Source organism: Aedes albopictus, chromosome 2 (assembly GCF_035046485.1).
Source record: "Aedes albopictus strain Foshan chromosome 2, AalbF5, whole genome shotgun sequence".
Lineage (NCBI taxonomy): Eukaryota > Metazoa > Arthropoda > Insecta > Diptera > Culicidae > Aedes > Aedes albopictus.
In genome coordinates this window covers 264,251,443-264,272,609 of record NC_085137.1, presented here as the reverse complement: position 1 = coordinate 264,272,609, position 21,167 = coordinate 264,251,443, and the positions used below count along the sequence as shown (strand labels likewise).

Sequence of the window (21,167 nt, the reverse complement as noted above, 5' to 3'; positions counted from 1 at the left end):
TTGAAATCCGATGGCCGCCATCTTGGATTTCAAAATGGCGGCGGACACCAATTTTCGACATCTACTCTTCGAGCCCGTTCCAAAAATACCCATATTGCATGGGTTTACAACAGTTTTTGAAATCCGATGGCCGCCATCTTGGATTTCAAAATGGCGGCGGGCATCGATTTTCGACATCTACTCTTCGAGCCCGTTCCGAAAATACCCATATTGCATGGGTTTACAACAGTTTTTGAAATCCGATGGCCGCTATCTTGGATATCAAAATGGCGGCGGACATCGATTTTCGACATCTTCTCTTCGAGCCCGTTCCGAAAATACCCATATTGCATGGGTTTACAAAAGTTTTTGAAATCCGATGGCCGCCATCTTGGATTTCAAAATGGCGGCGGGCATCGATTTTCGACATCTACTCTTCGAGCCCGTTCCGAAAATACCCATATTGCATGGGTTTACAACAGTTTTTGAAATCCGATGGCCGCTATCTTGGATATCAAAATGGCGGCGGACATCGATTTTCGACATCTTCTCTTCGAGCCCGTTCCGAAAATACCCATATTGCATGGGTTTACAAAAGTTTTTGAAATCCGATGGCCGCCATCTTGGATTTCAAAATGGCGGCGGACACCAATTTTCGACATCTACTCTTCGAGCCCGTTCCAAAAATACCCATATTGCATGGGTTTACAACAGTTTTTGAAATCCGATGGCCGCCATCTTGGATTTCAAAATGGCGGCGGGCATCGATTTTCGACATCTACTCTTCGAGCCCGTTCCGAAAATACCCATATTGCATGGGTTTACAACAGTTTTTGAAATCCGATGGCCGCCATCTTGGATATCAAAATGGCGGCGGACATCGATTTTTGGCTTCTACTTCTCGAGCCCGTTCCGAAAATACCCATATTGCATGGGTTTACAACATTTTTTAAACCCGATGGCCGCCATCTTGGATTTCAAAATGGCGGCGGACATCGATTTTCGACATCTACTCTTCGAGCCCGTTCCGAAAATACCCATATTGCATGGGTTTACAAAAGTTTTTGAAATCCGATGGCCGCCATCTTGGATTTCAAAATGGCGGCGGACACCAATTTTCTACATCTACTCTTCGAGCCCGTTCCAAAAATACCCATATTGCATGGGTTTACAAAATTTTTTGAAATCCGATGGCCGCCATCTTGGATTTCAAAATGGCGGCGGACATCGATTTTTGGCTTCTACTTTTCGAGCCCGTTCCGAAAATACCCATATTGCATGGGTTTACAACATTTTTTGAAACCCGATGGCCGCCATCTTGGATTTCAAAATGGCGGCGGACATCGATTTCCGACTTCTACTCATCGAGCCCGTTCCGAAAATACCTATATTGCATGGGTTTACAACATTTTTTGAAATCCGATGGCCGCCATCTTGGATTTCAAAATGGCGGCGGGCATCGATTTTCGACATCTACTCTTCGAGCCCGTTCCGAAAATACCCATATTGCATGGGTTTACAAAAGTTTTTGAAATCCGATGGCCGCCATCTTGGATATCAAAATGGCGGCGGACATCGATTTTTGGCTTCTACTTTTCGAGCCCGTTCCGAAAATACCCATATTGCATGGGTTTCATAATGTCTATTCAGAACTTAAGATTTTATGACGGCTTATGATGCGTCTTGCTCATTGTCCAACAATTTTCTTTCTATCAGTCTATCAATTTATAGAGATAGAACTTCTATCTCTATCAATTGATAGAAGTTTTACTGATAGTATCTCTATCACTATTTTTACTGATAGAGATACTATCTCTATTTTTTCTATCCCTGATAGAACCCGTTCTATCAGTGATACTATCGCTGATAGAAAAGAACTGATAGTATCAGTAGCTCAAATTGATAGTATCAGTGGTCTATCAGATAATTGATAGTATCACCTTCTATCAGATAATTTCGGTGCCTGTGCTCAAGTACTGTTCGAAAATAAGGATAAACATTTTTGGTCATATCTCCGAGGGGCCTCCACATCTGCTCGGGCCCCAGGCCCCCACAATCCTTAATCCGGGCCTGGTTGTACCCACTTACATTGGTAAGCCAACTACCACATTCCATAGCCCAAGCGTTGAAATCGCCTCCGATGACTATCGGCTTCCGCCCGACCAGCGTGTCGGTTAGTGCATCCAACATCCCGTTGTATTCTTCATCCGACCACCTTGAAGGTGCATAACAGCTGCACACGAAGGTTCCATTGAAATTTGTTTTCTTCATCCGACCACCTTGGAGGTGCATAACAGCTGCACACGAAGGTTCCATTGATTTTTGCTACCACAAAACTTTCGAATGATTTCTTGATCACTTCTTGCATTGGGAATTCACCCACGACCTGTATCGCCGCTATCTGGGCTCTGTCCGTTACCCAGTTGCCATTCTCGTGGGGGCACCCGTTACGGCTCTGCGATGATTACAACATCACACTTGTTCTCTGTTATCAAGACTGCCACAACAGTTGCTGTTCGACGTCGCAATGATTTGTAACAATTGAATTAACAGTGTACAAAGCTTCTTTAAATTTAGACCTTTGCAACATGTGCGCCATCTCTCCATTTGAATGAGACATCTGAAGCTTTTTTAATTCGGAAAGTCGACATAGCATGTCTCGTGAGTTCGTGTGAGTTACTCCATAGATCTCATTCAGCTGACCAAAAGAGAAGTTTAAAATAAAACCTAGCTGATCTAACTCCAACGAATAGCAAAATCTCAGCTACCTTTTTTGTATAGAAGTATACAAAGCAAAGGTAGAATGAGATCGGAGAAAATGAAAATGATAAAGATGAAATGAGATGGGGTGCTATCAAATTGCGTTCACAATAAAATAGGTACGCAATTGGGAGGGATTTATAAAAACTAAATTTTCGTCGGACATTTGGATTCTCGTGCGGTTCGTCAACGTATCTAAATCGGTGTACGTAAAGTTCATGAATTTTGAACAAAGTTTCAAAGATTTAGCTCAAAACGAAATCAAAAGTTTTATGTATGAATTATGCCAAAGAAAAATGAAAAACCATTTTGAAAGTTGAAAATAATTGTGCAGGTGAAAATCTGAGAATATCAAGTGGTGTAAAAACTTCTAATAATTGTGCCCAATTTTCTTAGATAGTTTTTCATGCTAGGGAAGCCATTTTGTACCTCAATCTCCCCCGTGGTGTGAACTAATTTCTTTTTGTAAAAAGGTAAGATGAACATCTTATGGGGAACTAGAGTGACCTTAACGTGAATTGTTCTGAAATTGATTGACCAGGTGTATCCCGCTGGTCAACGCGGGAGCCTATGCGAGGCCGTGCAGTGTGTCCTCGGTTGAGAAACCCTGTGTTGAAGTATCCGTCACCGAGTCGGACCACCCCTGCACCTTAACCACTCTCACGCGAGCTCCCAAACACCACGCAACATCGGAAAGCTCACCATCTCGCCGCTTGTCGCATCGTGGGTAAGCCCTCCTATTACCGGTGCTTACCAGAACGCAGCTAGAAACATCGCACGAACGATACGCATGGTACGGAAGCTTACGAGCGTGCCACCTACTGGCAAGTAGTTGAAGCTCGTCTACACGTAGTGGAATACGCGACACATACAGCTGCAAATTGGAAGTGAGCTACCGAATTGAATGCGCCGCCTGCCCGTGGAAGCTCGAACTAATTGGTGAGGGATCAATTGCATGTGCATGCCGAAGGTCACGTGGACGAAGAATCATCATTGGATGGTTTCGATCGAAGCACCGGTGGATTCCTGAACTGCTGAACGGTTCGACGAAGAGTCAACAGGTTTGCCGACAGAAAAGGTCAGAGCTTTGATTTGTATATATTTTTTTCCCTAGATTTAAGACCACATTTAGCTTTAGGTACCTACTTGAAATTTGGTGACGTCACCTTTAGGAAAACGTTAGGCCTCTGTATCCTACCGTGAACTTTAAATAAACAGGATTTGAAATTGGTAGGCCAACGCCGATTCGAAGGTTGACGAATAAAACGATTTGAGTTGCTTTATATTATTTAACGAAATTGTCTCATTTAGTCTTTTTCGTTCTTGGTTGAATTGATTTAGAGTAAGTTTAGATTTTCGGTTAAAATTTTCTTGAATTTGGTTAGTTCAGTTGGGTGTTCTTTGAAACCTATCTTGGGGTTAGCTAAGGTGATCGGTGTTTGAGGGAATAAACCAACCTGCCCTAGAAAGAGCCTCTGCCGGGCCATTAACAGCCTCAGCAGTCTCACTTTGGTGAGTGGCGCTTAAACTGCTGCTGGTCTCGTACCCAAAGCATTCGTTACATTTTGGCGCCCAACGTGGGGCCCGAAGGATATTCTATTAGTTTTCGAGTTAGATAATCGATAATTTGGATTGAACTTTAATGATATGTGTAAAGAATTTTAGTTGAATTCGATTAGTAAATTAGATTATTATTATTAAATTGAAATTTTCTACCTGAATTTGATTGTGCTTAAGGTCTGTAGAACCTTAGTAACAAATTGAATAGATATTTGAATTTTGATTTTTTTTTCTCCTGTGTAAGTACGAAAGTAGTAGGATGGATGGCTATCGTATTAATGCGAATGACCTCCTTGAAGAGGAGTTGGACTACGAACTAAGTATTCGGTCCCAACCAACTAACGTACCGATTGTTGCCAAGCGTCGGTCTCTCCGCAAATGGCTAAGAGGTAACGAAGATCCGAACTTTATATTGAAGTCTCGGTATGAATTAGCTCGGGATTATGTGACTATTCCCTACAAACTCGAAGAAATCGAGGATCAAATAATCAATGGAAGGAGTGCCGGTTGTCTATCGCGATTGGTGCATTATCATAAACGTGTTCGGCGTTACGTGGTTCAAACGGAGAAACAGAAGGATCAACAGAGAATGTTATTGTATGTGATTACTCAATTGGCAGTGAAATATTTTGCAGCGGATTTTAGTGAAGTGATGTGGATGGTACCAACGTGCCAAATTGTGCCAATGTCGACTCAGCTACCGATGGCTTCAACCACCAGTCAGGACCAGCAATCGGTGGCGGGACCCAGTGGAGTGCAGCAGACAATGGAGGCCCCTTCTGGAACAGTCGGTAGTGAGCCGCCTGGCATTTTCTCAGATGATCGGGAAATGAAGAGCGCCCCGTTGAGCACTGCTGTTCCGGTCAACGAACAGTATGAAGCGAGAGCGACCGAGGAAGAAGGAGCCGTGGGAGTCTTGTCCGTCACACAGCCGCATAACAATCCGTTTATTCCGCCGGATAACCTACCAACCTACCGTAGGTCTGATTATGTGGGTCGAAATGCCATAGTTGAGTCCGATCGACGTCGGTCTGCTCCTGGATTTTTGAGTAATCCTACGGTTCAGTCCCTGAAGGAGCAGCCTCGGACCAGCAGTTCTCCAATTGGAACAGAGGGACCAGCTCATCCGATCCTCTCGGCTAGTTTCTTAGACAAGACGTTCTACACTCCTCCGTTTCAAACCAACCTTGCTCAACCACGTTTGGGTAGGCCGTTTCATCCTGAGCATCTGTCAGTATCGCAACCCCTGCCGGAAAGGGAATCGGTTAGACAGGCCGATCAACCACGGGTCGAGGGAGCAACCTCCCCGGTACCTAGTAACCCTGAAAGAAATGGCAGAAATATGAGTGGATATGTTCATGCGACGCAGATTGAAAACTACGTTAAAGCCTACCTGGACAGATTAATAGACAGTGGTTCTCAGCGTATGACGCCCCCGGACGTTGATGTAAGCCGGTTGGCCGATCGGATTACTAATATTGGATTTCGGGAGACTGAGGCTTTCCAGATTTCTCGCGGTGATATGAGAGGTTTAATAACGCCTGACCAATCACCCGTTGCACCATTGCAGTTGTCGTCACAGAATCGTGAAGAACGGGTTCCATTGAGCTCTGATGTGGGATGCAGACCAACGCCGACAAATAATCGTCCTATCTCGCCGCGAGACCCATATTCGATGCCTCGTCAAGGTATTCCGCAGCAACCACGAGGAACATTTTCGAACCCATACGATTCTTCAGAAGTTCCCAATGCTCAGGGGTCATCTGGGCATGCACGACGTCAACCCCATCAGCAATGTAACATTATTGAGAAGTGGCCAAAATTTAGCGGAGACAATAATGCTATTCCGGTAACGGATTTTTTACGTCAGATAGACATTTTATGCCGGTCATATGACATAAGCAAGCCGGAGTTGAGAATGCATGCGCATCTCTTGTTTAAAGAGAATGCCTATGTGTGGTACACGACCTATGTGGATCGCTTTCAGAATTGGGAAACTCTGGAGAGTTATCTGAAAATGCGGTACGATAATCCCAATCGGGACCGTATCGTCAAGGAGGAGCTTCGAAACCGCAAGCAACGACCAAATGAGCTGTTTAGCGCTTATCTAGCCGACATCGAGATGCTTGCTCAGCGCCTGAACAGTAAAATGACGGAAAGGGAAAAATATGAGCTGATCGTGGAAAACATGAAGATTGGGTATAAACGACGCTTAGCCTTGGAGCCGATAAATTCAATCGAGCACTTAGCCCAAATGTGCTACAAATTTGACGCTCTTGAGCCAAATTTGTATGCAACGGGAGCACAAGCTAAGCCGTCCTTACATCAACTATCCGCTGAAGAAAATGACGCAGCTGAATATGACCCGGAGGATTTAGAACAAGTTTTTGCCTTACAAAAGCGTTTTGGGAGATTTCCACGTGGTAATAAGGATGCCAAGGCAATTTCGGGCTCGGAGAACCTCATGACCCCCGCTTCTACACAGCTGCTGTGTTGGAACTGTAGGCAATCCGGACATCTTTGGAAAGACTGTGACCAGAAAAAGGAACTGTTTTGTCACATCTGTGGACAGGCGGATACCACCGCGTTTCGGTGCCCTAATCGGCACAATTTGAAGCCACGAGACGATGAAGAATCAAAAAACGAATAGAAGAGGAACGGTTAGGGAATTGCTCTTCCTCATTAGTCGAAAATCAAATTCCCCATATCCCCTATTCACCGTTTAGCAAGGTCCTGCAGATTGATACGCGAGTGCACAAATGTCCTCATCTTAAAATCCAGATTATGTCCGAGGAAGTCGAAGGTTTAGCAGACACTGGGGCAAGTTTATCCGTAATAAGCTCGGTGAGCCTTATTAAGAAACTTGGTTTGACTCTTCATCCTCTACAACTGCAAATAACCACGGCGGATGGAACTCCGTACCATTGTCTCGGGTACGTAAATTTACCAGTGTCCTACAAATCAACCACCCATGTTTTGCCAACCATTGTAGTGCCGGAGATGAAAAAGGATCTGATCCTGGGAGTTGACTTCCTAAATAAATTTGGATTTCAGTTGGTCGGTCCTCAGTCATCTCAGTCTGATAACCCAGGATTGCCCGAAGAGATGAGTCGCGCGGAAGACTACTTTGGAAACCGTGAAAAGATTTGCTTCCAACTAGAGCCCGCACCTCTATCTGAAAATCTGAAGGATTCGATCATCGAGGTTGATGAAAGTCTCGAGATACCTACAATTGAAATCCCCAAGAATTCAATAGATCGACCGGAGGACATTGTTACCGAACACCGTTTGTCAGAAGAAGATCGCTGCGCCCTGTTCAATGCGGTGAAACAACTGCCGGCGACGAAAGAAGGGTCCTTAGGTCGAACCCACATTATGCAGCATCAAATAGAATTGCTACCGGGAGCGAAACCGCGAAAAATTCCCTCGTACCGCTGGTCTCCAGTCGTAGAGCAGGTAATCGATGCAGAGGTAGATCGAATGTTAAAATTAGGAGTCATCGAAGAGTGCGCCGGTGTGGTAGATTTCATCAATCCCCTCCTACCCATCAAAAAGAGTAACGGAAAGTGGAGGATATGCCTGGATTCTAGACGGCTTAACCAATGTACCAAGCGTGACGATTTCCCCTTCCCAAACATGATGGGAATTTTGCAGAGGATTGAGAAATCGAAATACTTCTCGGTAATTGATTTGTCGGAATCCTATTATCAAGTGCCGCTGTCGAAATACGCAAAGGACAAGACGGCGTTCAAAACCAACAAAGGGTTTTTTCGTTTTACGGTTATGCCGTTTGGTCTCACCAATGCCCCAGCCACCATGGCTCGACTTATGTCTCAAGTTCTGGGCCATGATTTGGAACCGCGAGTATATGTCTATTTGGACGATATTATCATCGTATCCAATTCACTGGAAGAACATCTGGAGCTAATAAGGATTGTAGCGGAACGCCTATATAAGGCTGGGTTGACTATCAACCTCAGTAAGAGTCGGTTTTGCCAAACGCAAATTCGTTATCTCGGCTACGTTTTGTCCGACCAGGGTTTGGCGATGGACACAAGTAAAATTCAGCCTGTTTTGGATTACCCAAGCCCGAAAACCGTTAAGGATATTCGAAGGCTCCTCGGATTAGCCGGTTTCTATCAGAAATTTGTACAAAATTACTCTGATATTACAACGCCAATTACCGACCTCCTGAAAAAGGGAAGAAAAAAATTCCAATGGACAGAGGAAGCGGAAGCTGCCCTCGTGAAACTCAAAACTGCCTTAGTTACTGCTCCTATTCTCGCTAATCCAAATTTTCAGATACCCTTTGTCTTGGAAACGGATAGTTCTGATTTGGCAATAGGTTCCGTGCTTGTGCAGGTACAAGAAGGTGAACGCCGAACCATCGCCTACTTCTCTAAGAAGCTTTCGAGCACTCAGCGCAGGTACAGTGCTACGGAACGGGAGTGTTTGGCCGTTTTAATGAGTATTGAGCACTTCAAACACTTCTTGGAAGGAACGCAATTTATCGTGCAAACCGACGCGATGAGCCTCACCTTCCTCCACAGCATGTCGATTGAATCTAAATCGCCACGGATCGCGCGGTGGGCTCTGAAGTTGGCCAAATATGACGTCCTCTATCAGTACAAAAAAGGGTCAGAGAATATACCGGCAGACGCGTTGTCCCGATCGATTTGTACAGTTGATGGCGTCATGCCAGATCCTTACATTACTCAGCTCAGAGATATGATCGGAAAATATCCGGAACGCTACAAGGACTTCAAAGTCACCGATGGGAAAATCTACAAATTTATAACCAATAGCACCCTGATTGAGGACCCAGGATATCGGTGGAAATACGTCGTCCCAATGTTTGAGCGCAGAGATCTAGTGAAGCAAACTCATGAACAGGCTCATTATGGCTTTCTTAAAACCTTAGCCAGGATCCGTGAGCGCTACTACTGGCCTCGCATGGCATCAGATATTCAACGATACTGCCAGAGCTGCTTGATCTGTAAAGAGTCGAAGACGCCGAATTTGAATGTTAGACCCATCTGTGGAAAGCCCAAACTCTGTTCCAGGCCATGGGAAATGATTTCCCTTGACTTTCTGGGGCCTTACCCAAGGTCGAAAAATGGCAACATTTGGCTCTTAGTAGTGTGCGACCATTTCTCCAAATTCATAACAGTGCAATGTATGCGCAGTGCTACCGCCCCCGCGGTATGCATGTTTGTCGAGCACCAGGTGTTTAACTTGTTCGGTGTTCCAGCCATTTGCATAACGGATAACGCAACAGTATTTAAGTCCGAAGCATTCTCGAAGTTATTGAAGGCCTACGAAGTCACCCATTGGAATCTCGCAGTGTACCACCCTAGCCCGAACCCGGTTGAGAGGGTAAATCGAGTTATAGTTACTGCCATCCGTTGTTCGCTTCATCAACAAAAACAGCATAGGGATTGGGACCAATCCATACACAAGATCGCACAAGCTATCCGAACAACGGTCCATGATAGTACAGGCCACACTCCGTTCTTCATCAACTTTGGGAGAAACATGGTTAGCTCAGGAGCCGAGTACGACTTCTTAAGGGAAGATGCCAACTCGGAGAAAAGTCCAGTCAAACTAAGTGAGGAAATGAAATCGCTCTTTGGTATAGTACGGAACAACCTATTGAATGCGTACCAGAAATACTCCAAAACATATAACCTCCGAGCGAATACGAGGCATACCTTTGAACCTGGCCACATAGTCTTTAAGAAAAACATCAATTTATCGGACAAAAGTAAAAATTTCGTGGGGAAATTAGCAAGTAAGTTTACCAAAGTCCGGGTCAGAGAAAAGATAGGCACAAACTCGTACATTGTGGAGGACTTAACTGGGAAGAGAATCTCCGGAGTTTATCACGGATCATTTCTAAAACGAGCTTAGGAGCGGCTCAAATGCAAGCTATGTCTTTGTCATCGTTTTGGTGCACATTAACTAAAAGAGTATTAGAATCGTTAAAACACTCTCCAGAGGTTGTTTATTGCCAACGTTAGAGAAGTTATGTAAATATTACCTCACGTTGAAGGCATCTCAAGCTACAAGCAAGATGCACCGATGCACCGGCTATGTCGATGTTGAGCCCAGTCTCCATCAACCAATGCACATCTGCACAAAACACTCCTTGAGGTATTGGTCCCGTGTTTGAGACGTCACTTTGTTGTTTCCTCGCACCTAGAATAGCCATCCTTAGTAATTTGTTGTTTAATTGTCCCTGTAGAGTAGATAGTCACAAAGTTACATATCAGTAGGTTTAGAGAAAAATTAGAATACTTACAGATTTTATTCCACCAATATCAATAGTTCCTCCTTCCGTTCACAGATGTCCCATAGTATTTTCACGCTTCTCGTTCGCAATAACCCGGCTTTTCCTTCAAATTCACACAATTTTGCATTATCAATTTCACTTTCACTTTCAAGATTTCACAGTACAGAGTAGTTTGACAGTTCATTGTTTTGATCACCTTTTTCTTACAGGTTTAGTTTATGCGATGTTTTCTATTCGGTTATTCTGATTGGAATGCGCTCCAATTGAGAGAGCGAGCTTTTGGGCGCGAATGAGAATGAGTACGGTATTAGTTTAGACACACGTTCGTGAAGAAAGTGCCATTTCCAATCATTATTGGAGTTAGTTCTTTAGCAAACAAAATTAATTTTCAGATTTGTCTGAAGTTATTCGGTTACTACTTAGAGAAGTTTAATCAGATTTGTCTGATGTTTATAAGACTAGGAATGAATGAATGAAGCAGGCTTTAATAAAGGAATGGTAATAGGCTGGTCCAGAATATCCGGTAGAAAATTTCAAAGTTTTGTCTTTAAATTTCAAATTTTTCATATCAATCAAATAGTTACATACACACATATTCAATCCGTTTCTTAGATGAATTTAGACGGTATAGTAATAAAATAAATGTTTTATAGAACAATTAATATTAAACATGATTTCAAACAAAAAAAAAATGAAATTTTTAAATTTCATTTTTTTTTCTTTAGCATCGGCGAAATGTAACAATTGAATTAACAGTGTACAAAGCTTCTTTAAATTTAGACCTTTGCAACATGTGCGCCATCTCTCCATTTGAATGAGACATCTGAAGCTTTTTTAATTCGGAAAGTCGACATAGCATGTCTCGTGAGTTCGTGTGAGTTACTCCATAGATCTCATTCAGCTGACCAAAAGAGAAGTTTAAAATAAAACCTAGCTGATCTAACTCCAACGAATAGCAAAATCTCAGCTACCTTTTTTGTATAGAAGTATACAAAGCAAAGGTAGAATGAGATCGGAGAAAATGAAAATGATAAAGATGAAATGAGATGGGGTGCTATCAAATTGCGTTCACAATAAAATAGGTACGCAATTGGGAGGGATTTATAAAAACTAAATTTTCGTCGGACATTTGGATTCTCGTGCGGTTCGTCAACGTATCTAAATCGGTGTACGTAAAGTTCATGAATTTTGAACAAAGTTTCAAAGATTTAGCTCAAAACGAAATCAAAAGTTTTATGTATGAATTATGCCAAAGAAAAATGAAAAACCATTTTGAAAGTTGAAAATAATTGTGCAGATAGTTTTTCATGCTAGGGAAGCCATTTTGTACCTCAATCTCCCCCGTGGTGTGAACTAATTTCTTTTTGTAAAAAGGTGTATCCCGCTGGTCAACGCGGGAGCCTATGCGAGGCCGTGCAGTGTGTCCTCGGTTGAGAAACCCTGTGTTGAAGTATCCGTCACCGAGTCGGACCACCCCTGCACCTTAACCACTCTCACGCGAGCTCCCAAACACCACGCAACATCGGAAAGCTCACCATCTCGCCGCTTGTCGCATCGTGGGTAAGCCCTCCTATTACCGGTGCTTACCAGAACGCAGCTAGAAACATCGCACGAACGATACGCATGGTACGGAAGCTTACGAGCGTGCCACCTACTGGCAAGTAGTTGAAGCTCGTCTACACGTAGTGGAATACGCGACACATACAGCTGCAAATTGGAAGTGAGCTACCGAATTGAATGCGCCGCCTGCCCGTGGAAGCTCGAACTAATTGGTGAGGGATCAATTGCATGTGCATGCCGAAGGTCACGTGGACGAAGAATCATCATTGGATGGTTTCGATCGAAGCACCGGTGGATTCCTGAACTGCTGAACGGTTCGACGAAGAGTCAACAGGTTTGCCGACAGAAAAGGTCAGAGCTTTGATTTGTATATATTTTTTTCCCTAGATTTAAGACCACATTTAGCTTTAGGTACCTACTTGAAATTTGGTGACGTCACCTTTAGGAAAACGTTAGGCCTCTGTATCCTACCGTGAACTTTAAATAAACAGGATTTGAAATTGGTAGGCCAACGCCGATTCGAAGGTTGACGAATGAAACGATTTGAGTTGCTTTATATTATTTAACGAAATTGTCTCATTTAGTCTTTTTCGTTCTTGGTTGAATTGATTTAGAGTAAGTTTAGATTTTCGGTTAAAATTTTCTTGAATTTGGTTAGTTCAGTTGGGTGTTCTTTGAAACCTATCTTGGGGTTAGCTAAGGTGATCGGTGTTTGAGGGAATAAACCAACCTGCCCTAGAAAGAGCCTCTGCCGGGCCATTAACAGCCTCAGCAGTCTCACTTTGGTGAGTGGCGCTTAAACTGCTGCTGGTCTCGTACCCAAAGCATTCGTTACAGATTGAGATTGATTTGGGTTATCTCAATCATTGTCGGCCTGCCTTCGCATTTTTATAGGCCGGGCTCTTAAAGCCTTCCGTCTTATAGTCATTTCCGTCCTCCGGCTTACACAGCATGCACTTGGGTTGGCTCGTGCAGTCCCGAGCAACGTGGCCGCTTCCACCGCAACTCCAGCATCGTCCGGACTTGTCGGGGCCCTTGCAATTTTTCGCCTGGTGACCAAACTCCATGCATTTAAAGCATCGCTCCATTTGTCTGGGCGCTCGTGAGCCGTGACCCGAGTGGCCTTGAGTCGGAATGCTCTGTTTAGCACTCTTCGATTCCGCTTCGTACTCAGCGCTTCAGCCCATGCTGTAGCACCATATCTGTGTAATGAGCCTGCTACGCTCGCCAGAAGACGCCTCTTATTACTTCGTGGTCCCCCGACGTTCGGCATGATCGTCGCTATAGCGTTGACAGCCTTCGCCGCCTTTCCACAGGCGTAGTCGACGTGCTCCCTCAATTTGAGCCGATCATCGACCATCACTCCTAGGCAGGGTTGTGCAGTTTCAGGATGGTTAATGTCGAACGACACTCGCTTTAACCATCACTTCATACGACAAACGCAGTCCATCAAAACATAATCGATTCACGCAAAAGCCACTCAAGCCAACCATCGTTCAATGCAGAGTCAACCACATCCAGCAACAGCGATCGTCTCTTGTTTTCGAACCACACGATGAAACACCGAAGCGAGTTTTTGTTCTATACTTTGCATTCTATTCATAGGGCGTGCTATGTTTGTGTTTGCTGCGCCATGCAATACTACTTAACAAATTGACCTTCATCCTGGCCCTTTCACATGAGAGTCACCCAGCAGTGAGTGACATAGCTCTGCGTTGGAACGACTGTTAAGAAGCGTTCGGTTGCTCAAGAGATTTGCGGAGAAAGAGCGTGGCAGCGGCATCCACCGTATCAATGCGTTCGGCTCGAATGTGTTCGTTAGCAACATAGAGACGGTCGGCTGTAGCGTTGATGGAGGAAGAAAGGCAATGTTGATGTTGCGGCTTTTTTGTGTTATGATGGTGATAATGCACAAGACTGCTCCTAGGTGCTTTAAGGAAGAAATGAGTTTGGATATTCTAACACATGCTTGTAAAATTCTCTCACATGTGTGAGTATTCAATTAAAGATTAGGCCGTCCCTTATTTTGTAAAATTTAGAAATGTTATAAGCTCGTTAGTGGAAAATGATCGTTTTAGCTAAAAAATGATCGTGTCAAAATTTGAAGTCCGTATCTCAAGGCTAAGTGGTCCCTCAAGGGGCCTAAAGTTGTCAAAAATTCTATGGGACCAAAAAAACATGAATTTTTTTTCGACAAAAAAAATACGGCCTATTGAACATGAATAAATACTAGAATTTTCACCACTATCTGATATCGAGTTATTTTAAAATTTGCTTCAATGCTGGCTCAGGACATTTACCTTTTCATTGAGACCAAAAAACGCAACATTGTCACAACATTTCACTGCAAAACTGCTATTTTATTAATCTTTCCAAATTCTCCCCTAACGTACACCAGCTCGCACCATTTCACTAGCACTATCTTACCGGGAACAGTCTCACTTTTTAATTGCCTCTCGAAACGTAATTACTTCCATAATCGTAGTGTAAAATGTTTCAACGGCTTTACAAATGGAAAAATATTCACTATATCACGAAAAAGTCCGCCGCGATAGCCACACAATCGCGAAAACTGTATTTGTATTAACTGATTTGCAATTTCTTTTATTCTCCCATTTCCTATGCGTGCATATAGTTTATTGCATTGGTAACTGGACGGCGACAGAGTGCGGAATCTTAAATAAAAGTGCGATATTGCATCAAATCGGTCCGGTCTCTTCACCGCACTTAGAGCCGATACACACGGGCGGCGCGTCCACGCAGCGTGCACGCAAGTGCGTCCTGAGTTACACGCAATCAAATGGGAGGATGCACACTAGAACGCAACGCTACCGGACTCCAACCGCGCCGCACCATGTGCGGCACGCAATGTCTACGCATGCCCCACAGGAACGCTGCGGCGACGCAGCGTGAATTCACGCAACGTCAATTAACGCTCGTGTACATCGGCTCTTATTCATCATGAGCTAATGAATAAGTGCGGTGAAGACACCCAAACGATCTGACACCAAATCGCACTTTTATTAGAGATTTCGCACTTTCTCGTCACACTTTTAGCTTCGCAATGCGCAATATTTATTGCGTCATATGTACAGCGTGATGAACAAGTTGAAGATGAGAAAGAGATAAATGAAATGCACTAACGAACCTGTCTCATCCGCACATCCGCGTGCATGAGTATTTGTTTACTCTCGGTTGAGTCAGTTGGCGCTTTCACCAATACATATAATTTGTGAGTTGAACCTTAAAGCGCGCTTCGATTCTAGTGCTCTCCGACTGCGATCTCCATTATTTGGACTGCTCTACAGTTGCTGATCAGAAGCACTTCCGTTTTGTGATGAGCAGTCTGAAGCTTAGCCCCAGTCATCCATCTTTCAACAGTGACCATTGATTCCGTCCCCAGCATTTCCACTTCTTCAAGCATCTCTCCCATACATCCTCAAATAATTGTCAGTGTTCATTTCACAACATTAAAATTGCTATTTTAAGTAAATTCTGATAAAAAAAATACTTTATCCATGTCCAAACCTAAGTATAATGCAGATATGCAATGCTAATTTTTATGCTTGCAAAACACAAAAGCTCACAATACCTTATTTGCATTGCTTCAGAATTATAAGAATTCCACCATATGGAAAATAGTTTTCGATTTTGAAGATATTTTGAATATTTTGAAAGAGTATAAATGGTGCCATTCAAAGAATAGAACAAATACTTGTCCCTTCACACTTATGCATTAAAATTTTAACCTTAAAGTCAATAATTTTGACGAAAACAGGGGTGTCAATTTCGCCCCGATCTACCCTAACTATATGTTAAATGAAAGCTTTAAATCTACAGTGTATCAAACAATTGTCCGTATAGCAAATTTGTTGTCAAAATAATTTTTCATTCAAATGTTCAACACTTTTTCATGCGTCAAACAAAAACGCTAAAATTTTGACCAATCATGAACCAAATATTAAAGCTCCATTGGTAAAATTTTGAGCGATTTTTGAACACATTTTCGAAACATTATATCTCAATATGTACTTGATGAATTTTTTTTTCAATTTTTTATGTGTTACATCTTATACCTAAGGCTTTCATATGCAGCTATGTTTGAGGTATTATATTCACTACAAGAAATATGAAAAATGTGCTTATGCAGCTGACGATGTTTAAAAATTTACTATATTTTGCACATATAATCTGCCAAACGTTTTCCACCAATAAAAGTGCATTGACTTAACGAAAAATCCACAGGACCTACTCTTCATATGTAGTTTAGTAGGTCCTGTATTAAAATATTACATTAAGAGAGTTTAGAAAGGTTGAAAACACTTGGCACTTTTGTTGACCAAAATATGATAAATTTCCAAATAATACTCTGAACATACACAAATTTTTCATATTTTTTGTAGTGAATATAGCTTAGGTATAAGCTGTAACACAACAAAATGAAAAAGTTTCATCAAGAACATATTGAGATATAAAGTTTTGAAAATGTGTTCGAAAATTTTATAAGTTTTCAGTAAAAGTTCTATAACTTTCAGAAAACTTATTCGATCTCGCTCAAAATTGGAGCTTTAATATATGGGATATAATAGGTCAAAATTTCAGCGTTTTTGATTTACGTATAAAAAAGTTATAAACATTCAAATAAAAAATAATTTTGACCAAAAAATTACTGTACGGACAATTGTTTGATACACTGTATATATTTTAGGGAAAATGCAAAAACCGGACAGACATATTTGTAATAAACCATACAGATTTAGATCGTTATAGCCAAAATAACTCACTAAGGCCAAAACTGATTAACATAATTCATATATTATTGTTGTCTTTACCCAGCACGGTAAAGGCTGGGTATGCTGCGCAATTCAGATCCCATTGTGATCCACTAGCCTCTGCCCAGCAACTCCTATCCCTACCTCCACGCGGTACCGGCCGGAAACTATGAGCAGCCTTAGGGAAGATCGGGTAACCAACCCCGGTGGGACCTTTGGTCGTAGGCTGACAGGGAAGGGGGGGTTTGCTTCGGCAAACCTGAGCGTCTGTTCTCCAGGAGGAGCGGCTCACAACAGCGTCTGATCCCCATGTTAGGGGCGGCTGATCTACGTCCGAGTGCCAGGGAAGGACTCTAAGCTCAACTGTGCACTATGGTCCTCCGGAAAGTAGGGGGTTGGTGTCAGGCCCTACGAGCCAGCCGTAAAAACCCATTGTAACGGAAAATCAGCAACAGAATAATACGAACCGAGACCAACGGCAACGACCCCAGCGAACAAAAAGGACTTGCGATTGGAAACTCGGTACGTGGAACTGCCGATCTCTCAACTTCATTGGGAGCACCCGCATACTCGCCGATCTACTAAAGGACCGCGGGTTCGGCATCATAGCGCTGCAGGAGGTGTGTTGGACAGGATCCATGGTGCGAACGTTTAGAGGTAATCATACCATCTACCAGAGCTGCCGCAACACACGCGAGCTGGGAACAGCTTTCATCGTGATGGGTGATATGCAGAGGCGCGTGATCGGTTGGTGGCCGATCGACGAAAGAATGTGCAGGTTGAGGATCAAGGGCCGATTCTTCAACTTCAGCATAATAAACGTGCACAGCCCACACTCCGGAAGTACTGATGATGACAAGGACGCATTTTACGCGCAGCTCGAACGCGAGTACGACCGCTGCCCAAGCCACGACGTCAAGATCATCATAGGAGATTTGAACGCTCAGGTAGGCCAGGAGGAGGAATTCAGACCGACGATTGGTAAGTTTAGCGCCCACCAGCAAACGAACGAAAACGGCCTACGACTCATTGATTTCGCCGTCTCCAAAAATATGGCCATACGTAGCACCTTTTTCCAACACAGCCTCCCTTATCGTTACACCTGGAGATCACCACAGCAGACGGAATCTCAAATCGACCACGTTCTGATTGACGGACGGCACTTCTCCGACATTATCGACGTCAGGACCTATCGTGGCGCCAACATCGACTCCGACCACTATCTGGTGATGGTCAAACTGCGCCCAAAACTCTCCGTCATCAACAATGTACGGTACCGGCGACCGCCACGGTACAACCTAGAGCGACTGAAGCAACCGGATGTCGCCTCAGCATACGCGCAGAATCTCGAGGCCGCGTTGCCAGACGAGGGCGAGCTCGATGAGGCCCCTCTAGAGGACTGCTGGAGTACAGTGAAAGCAGCCATCAACGACGCAGCCGAGAGCACCATCGGGTACGTGGAACGGAATCGACGGAACGAATGGTTCGACGAAGAGTGTAGAACGGTTTTAGAGAAGAAGAATGCAGCGAGGGCGGTAATGCTGCAGCAAGGGACTCGACAGAACGTGGAACGTTATAAGTAGAAGCGGAAACAGCAGACCCGCCTCTTTCGGGAGAAAAAGCGCCGCCTGGAAGAAGCGGAGTGTGAAGAAATGGAACTGCTGTGCCGTTCCCAAGAAACACGGAAGTTCTATCAGAAGCTCAACGCATCCCGCAACGGCTTCGTGCCGCGAGCCGAAATATGCAGGGATAAAGACGGAGGCCTCTTGACGGACGGACGTGAGGTGATCGAAAGGTGGAAGCAGCACTTCGATCAGCACCTGAACGGCGTGGAGAACGTAGGCACGGGAGCCCACGGCAACGGAAGGAACGACGACGCCAGTGCAGCGGAGGATGGAAATGAACCAACTCCCACGCTGGGGGAAGTTAAGGATGCCATTCACCAGCTCAAAACCAACAAAGCAGCTGGTAAGGATGGTATCGCAGCTGAACTCATCAAGATGGGCCCAGAAAAGTTGGCCACCTGTCTGCATCGGCTGATAGTCAGGATCTGGGAAACCGAACAGCTACCGGAGGAGTGGAAGGAAGGGGTAATCTGCCCCATTCACAAGAAAGGCGACCATTTGGAATGTGAGAACTTCAGGGCGATCACTATTTTTAATGCTGCCTACAAAGTGCTATCCCAGATCATCTTCCGTCGTCTGTTACCTAAAACAAATGAGTTCGTGGGAAGTTATCAAGCCGGCTTCATCGACGGCCGGTCGACAACGGACTAGATCTTTACCGTACGGCAAATCCTCCAGAAATGCCGTGAATACCAGGTCCCAACGCACCACCTGTTCATCGACTTCAAAGCGGCATACGATAGTATCGACCGCGCAGAGCTATGGAGAATCATGGACGAAAACGGCTTTCCTGGGAAGCTGACTAGACTGATTAAAGCAACGATGGACGGTGTGCAAAACTGCGTAAGGGTTTCGGGTGAACTATCCAGTTCATTCGTATCTCGCCGGGGACTGCGACAAGGTGACGGACTCTCATGTCTACTCTTCAACATCGCGCTGGAAGGTGTGATGCGACGAGCCGGGCTCAACAGCCGGGGAACGATTTTCACAAAATCCGAACAATTTGTGTGCTTTGCGGACGACATGGACATTATTGCCAGAACATTTGGAACGGTGGCAGAGCTGTACACCCGCCTGAAACGCGAAGCAGCAAAGGTCGGACTGGTGGTGAATGCCTCAAAAACAAAGTACATGCTGGTAGGCGGAACCGAACACGACCGGATCCGTCTGGGTAGTAATGTTACGATCGACGGGGATGCTTTCGAGGTGGTGGAGGAATTCGTCTACCTCGGATCCTTACTGACGGCTGACAACAACGTGAGCCGTGAAATTCGGAGGCGCATCATCAGCGGAAGTCGGGCCTACTACGGGCTCCAGAAGAAACTGCGGTCGAAAAAGATTCACCCACGCACCAAATGCACCATGTACAAAACGTTAATAAGACCGGTAATCCTCTACGGGCACGAGACATGGACCATGCTCGAGGAGGACCTACAAGCACTCAGAGTTTTCGAGCGACGCGTGCTAAGAACGATCTTCGGCGGTGTGCAGGAGAACGGTGTGTGGCGGAGAAGGATGAACCACGAGCTCGCTGCACTTTACGGCGAACCCAGCATCCAGAAGGTGGCCAAAGCCGGAAGGATATGGTGGGCAGGGCATGTTGCAAGAATGCCGAACAACAACCCTGCAAAGCTGGTGTTTGCAACGGATCCGGTTGGCACAAGAAGGCGTGGAGCGCAGAGAGCACGATGGGCGGACCAGGTGGAGCGTGACTTGGCGAGCATTGGGCGTGACCGAGGATGGAGAGCGGCAGCCACAAACCGAGTATTGTGGCGTACTTTTGTTGATTATGTCTTGTCTTAATGATGTGGAACAAATAAATGTATGTAAAATGTATGTATGTATGTTGTCTTTTTTTACACCATAAGAATTGTATGACGCTTGGTTCCATCACCATGAGTCCCAAGTACTTCAATGCTAATTTATTGAACTGATTAATAATATCATACAAAGTGTATCTTGTTGATTTTCTTAACCATTTGGTTATCGATTCAAGATCTTTTGGCAGTTAACAAAAGATACAATATTCCAGAATGTGTACTGTCAACCGGGGTTACTTGCAACAGCGGTGTAACTTGCAACACGATGACATTCACTAAATTTGAAGTATTTTCTAGAAATAATGAAAACTAGTGTGCCCTACTATTTCTTTTATAGAGATCATGTGTATCAAAGATCGACTCAGTGGAAAAAATAGTTTTATTTCCTTGTTTATTGTTTAGCTACACTGTTAAAACGGTTAGCTCATTGTATGCCATAATAACAAATATGAAAATCTAGCTTTACCTCTCCCCTATGGTAAGTGCGATAAGTCTGATGACCTTGCTTGCAGTTAGGGTACCTTATAGTAAGCTTTGCTGAACGATAAAAGTTTGAAAAACTTATCCACTAATTTATGTAAAAAATCATTATTATTCGACAACCATTATGGGGTAACTTGCAACAGTTGAATTTGACAAAACCTTCAATTATTTATCTTTATTCCACGATATTTTTGACAGAAATATCCGAAAAGACTCATTTATTTATTACGTAACGCGTACATTTTCAAATGATAACTCATTTTTTTACCATTTTTGCACGTGACCGACCAACATTGTCAGGAAATACCATATTTTG

At 44.0% G+C, this 21,167-nt stretch overlaps 1 protein-coding gene across 1 annotated transcript; it reads left to right on the top strand.

The window, feature by feature from the left end:
- Positions 1-2,185: 2,185 nt before the first annotated feature.
- LOC134288050 (uncharacterized) lies at positions 2,186-7,086 on the top strand. The gene is made up of 2 exons (XM_062851714.1): positions 2,186-3,212; positions 3,281-7,086. Exon 2 carries the CDS (start codon positions 4,559-4,561, stop codon positions 6,947-6,949), a length of 2,391 nt encoding a protein of 796 aa, XP_062707698.1. The 5' UTR covers positions 2,186-3,212; positions 3,281-4,558; the 3' UTR covers positions 6,950-7,086.
- The last annotated feature ends 14,081 nt before the right edge of the window (positions 7,087-21,167 follow it).

Bases quoted from the DNA above. Each gene is read 5' to 3' on its own strand.
- LOC134288050 (XM_062851714.1), top strand. From the start codon at position 4,559: ATGGATGGCTATCGTATTAATGCGAATGACCTCCTTGAAGAGGAGTTG.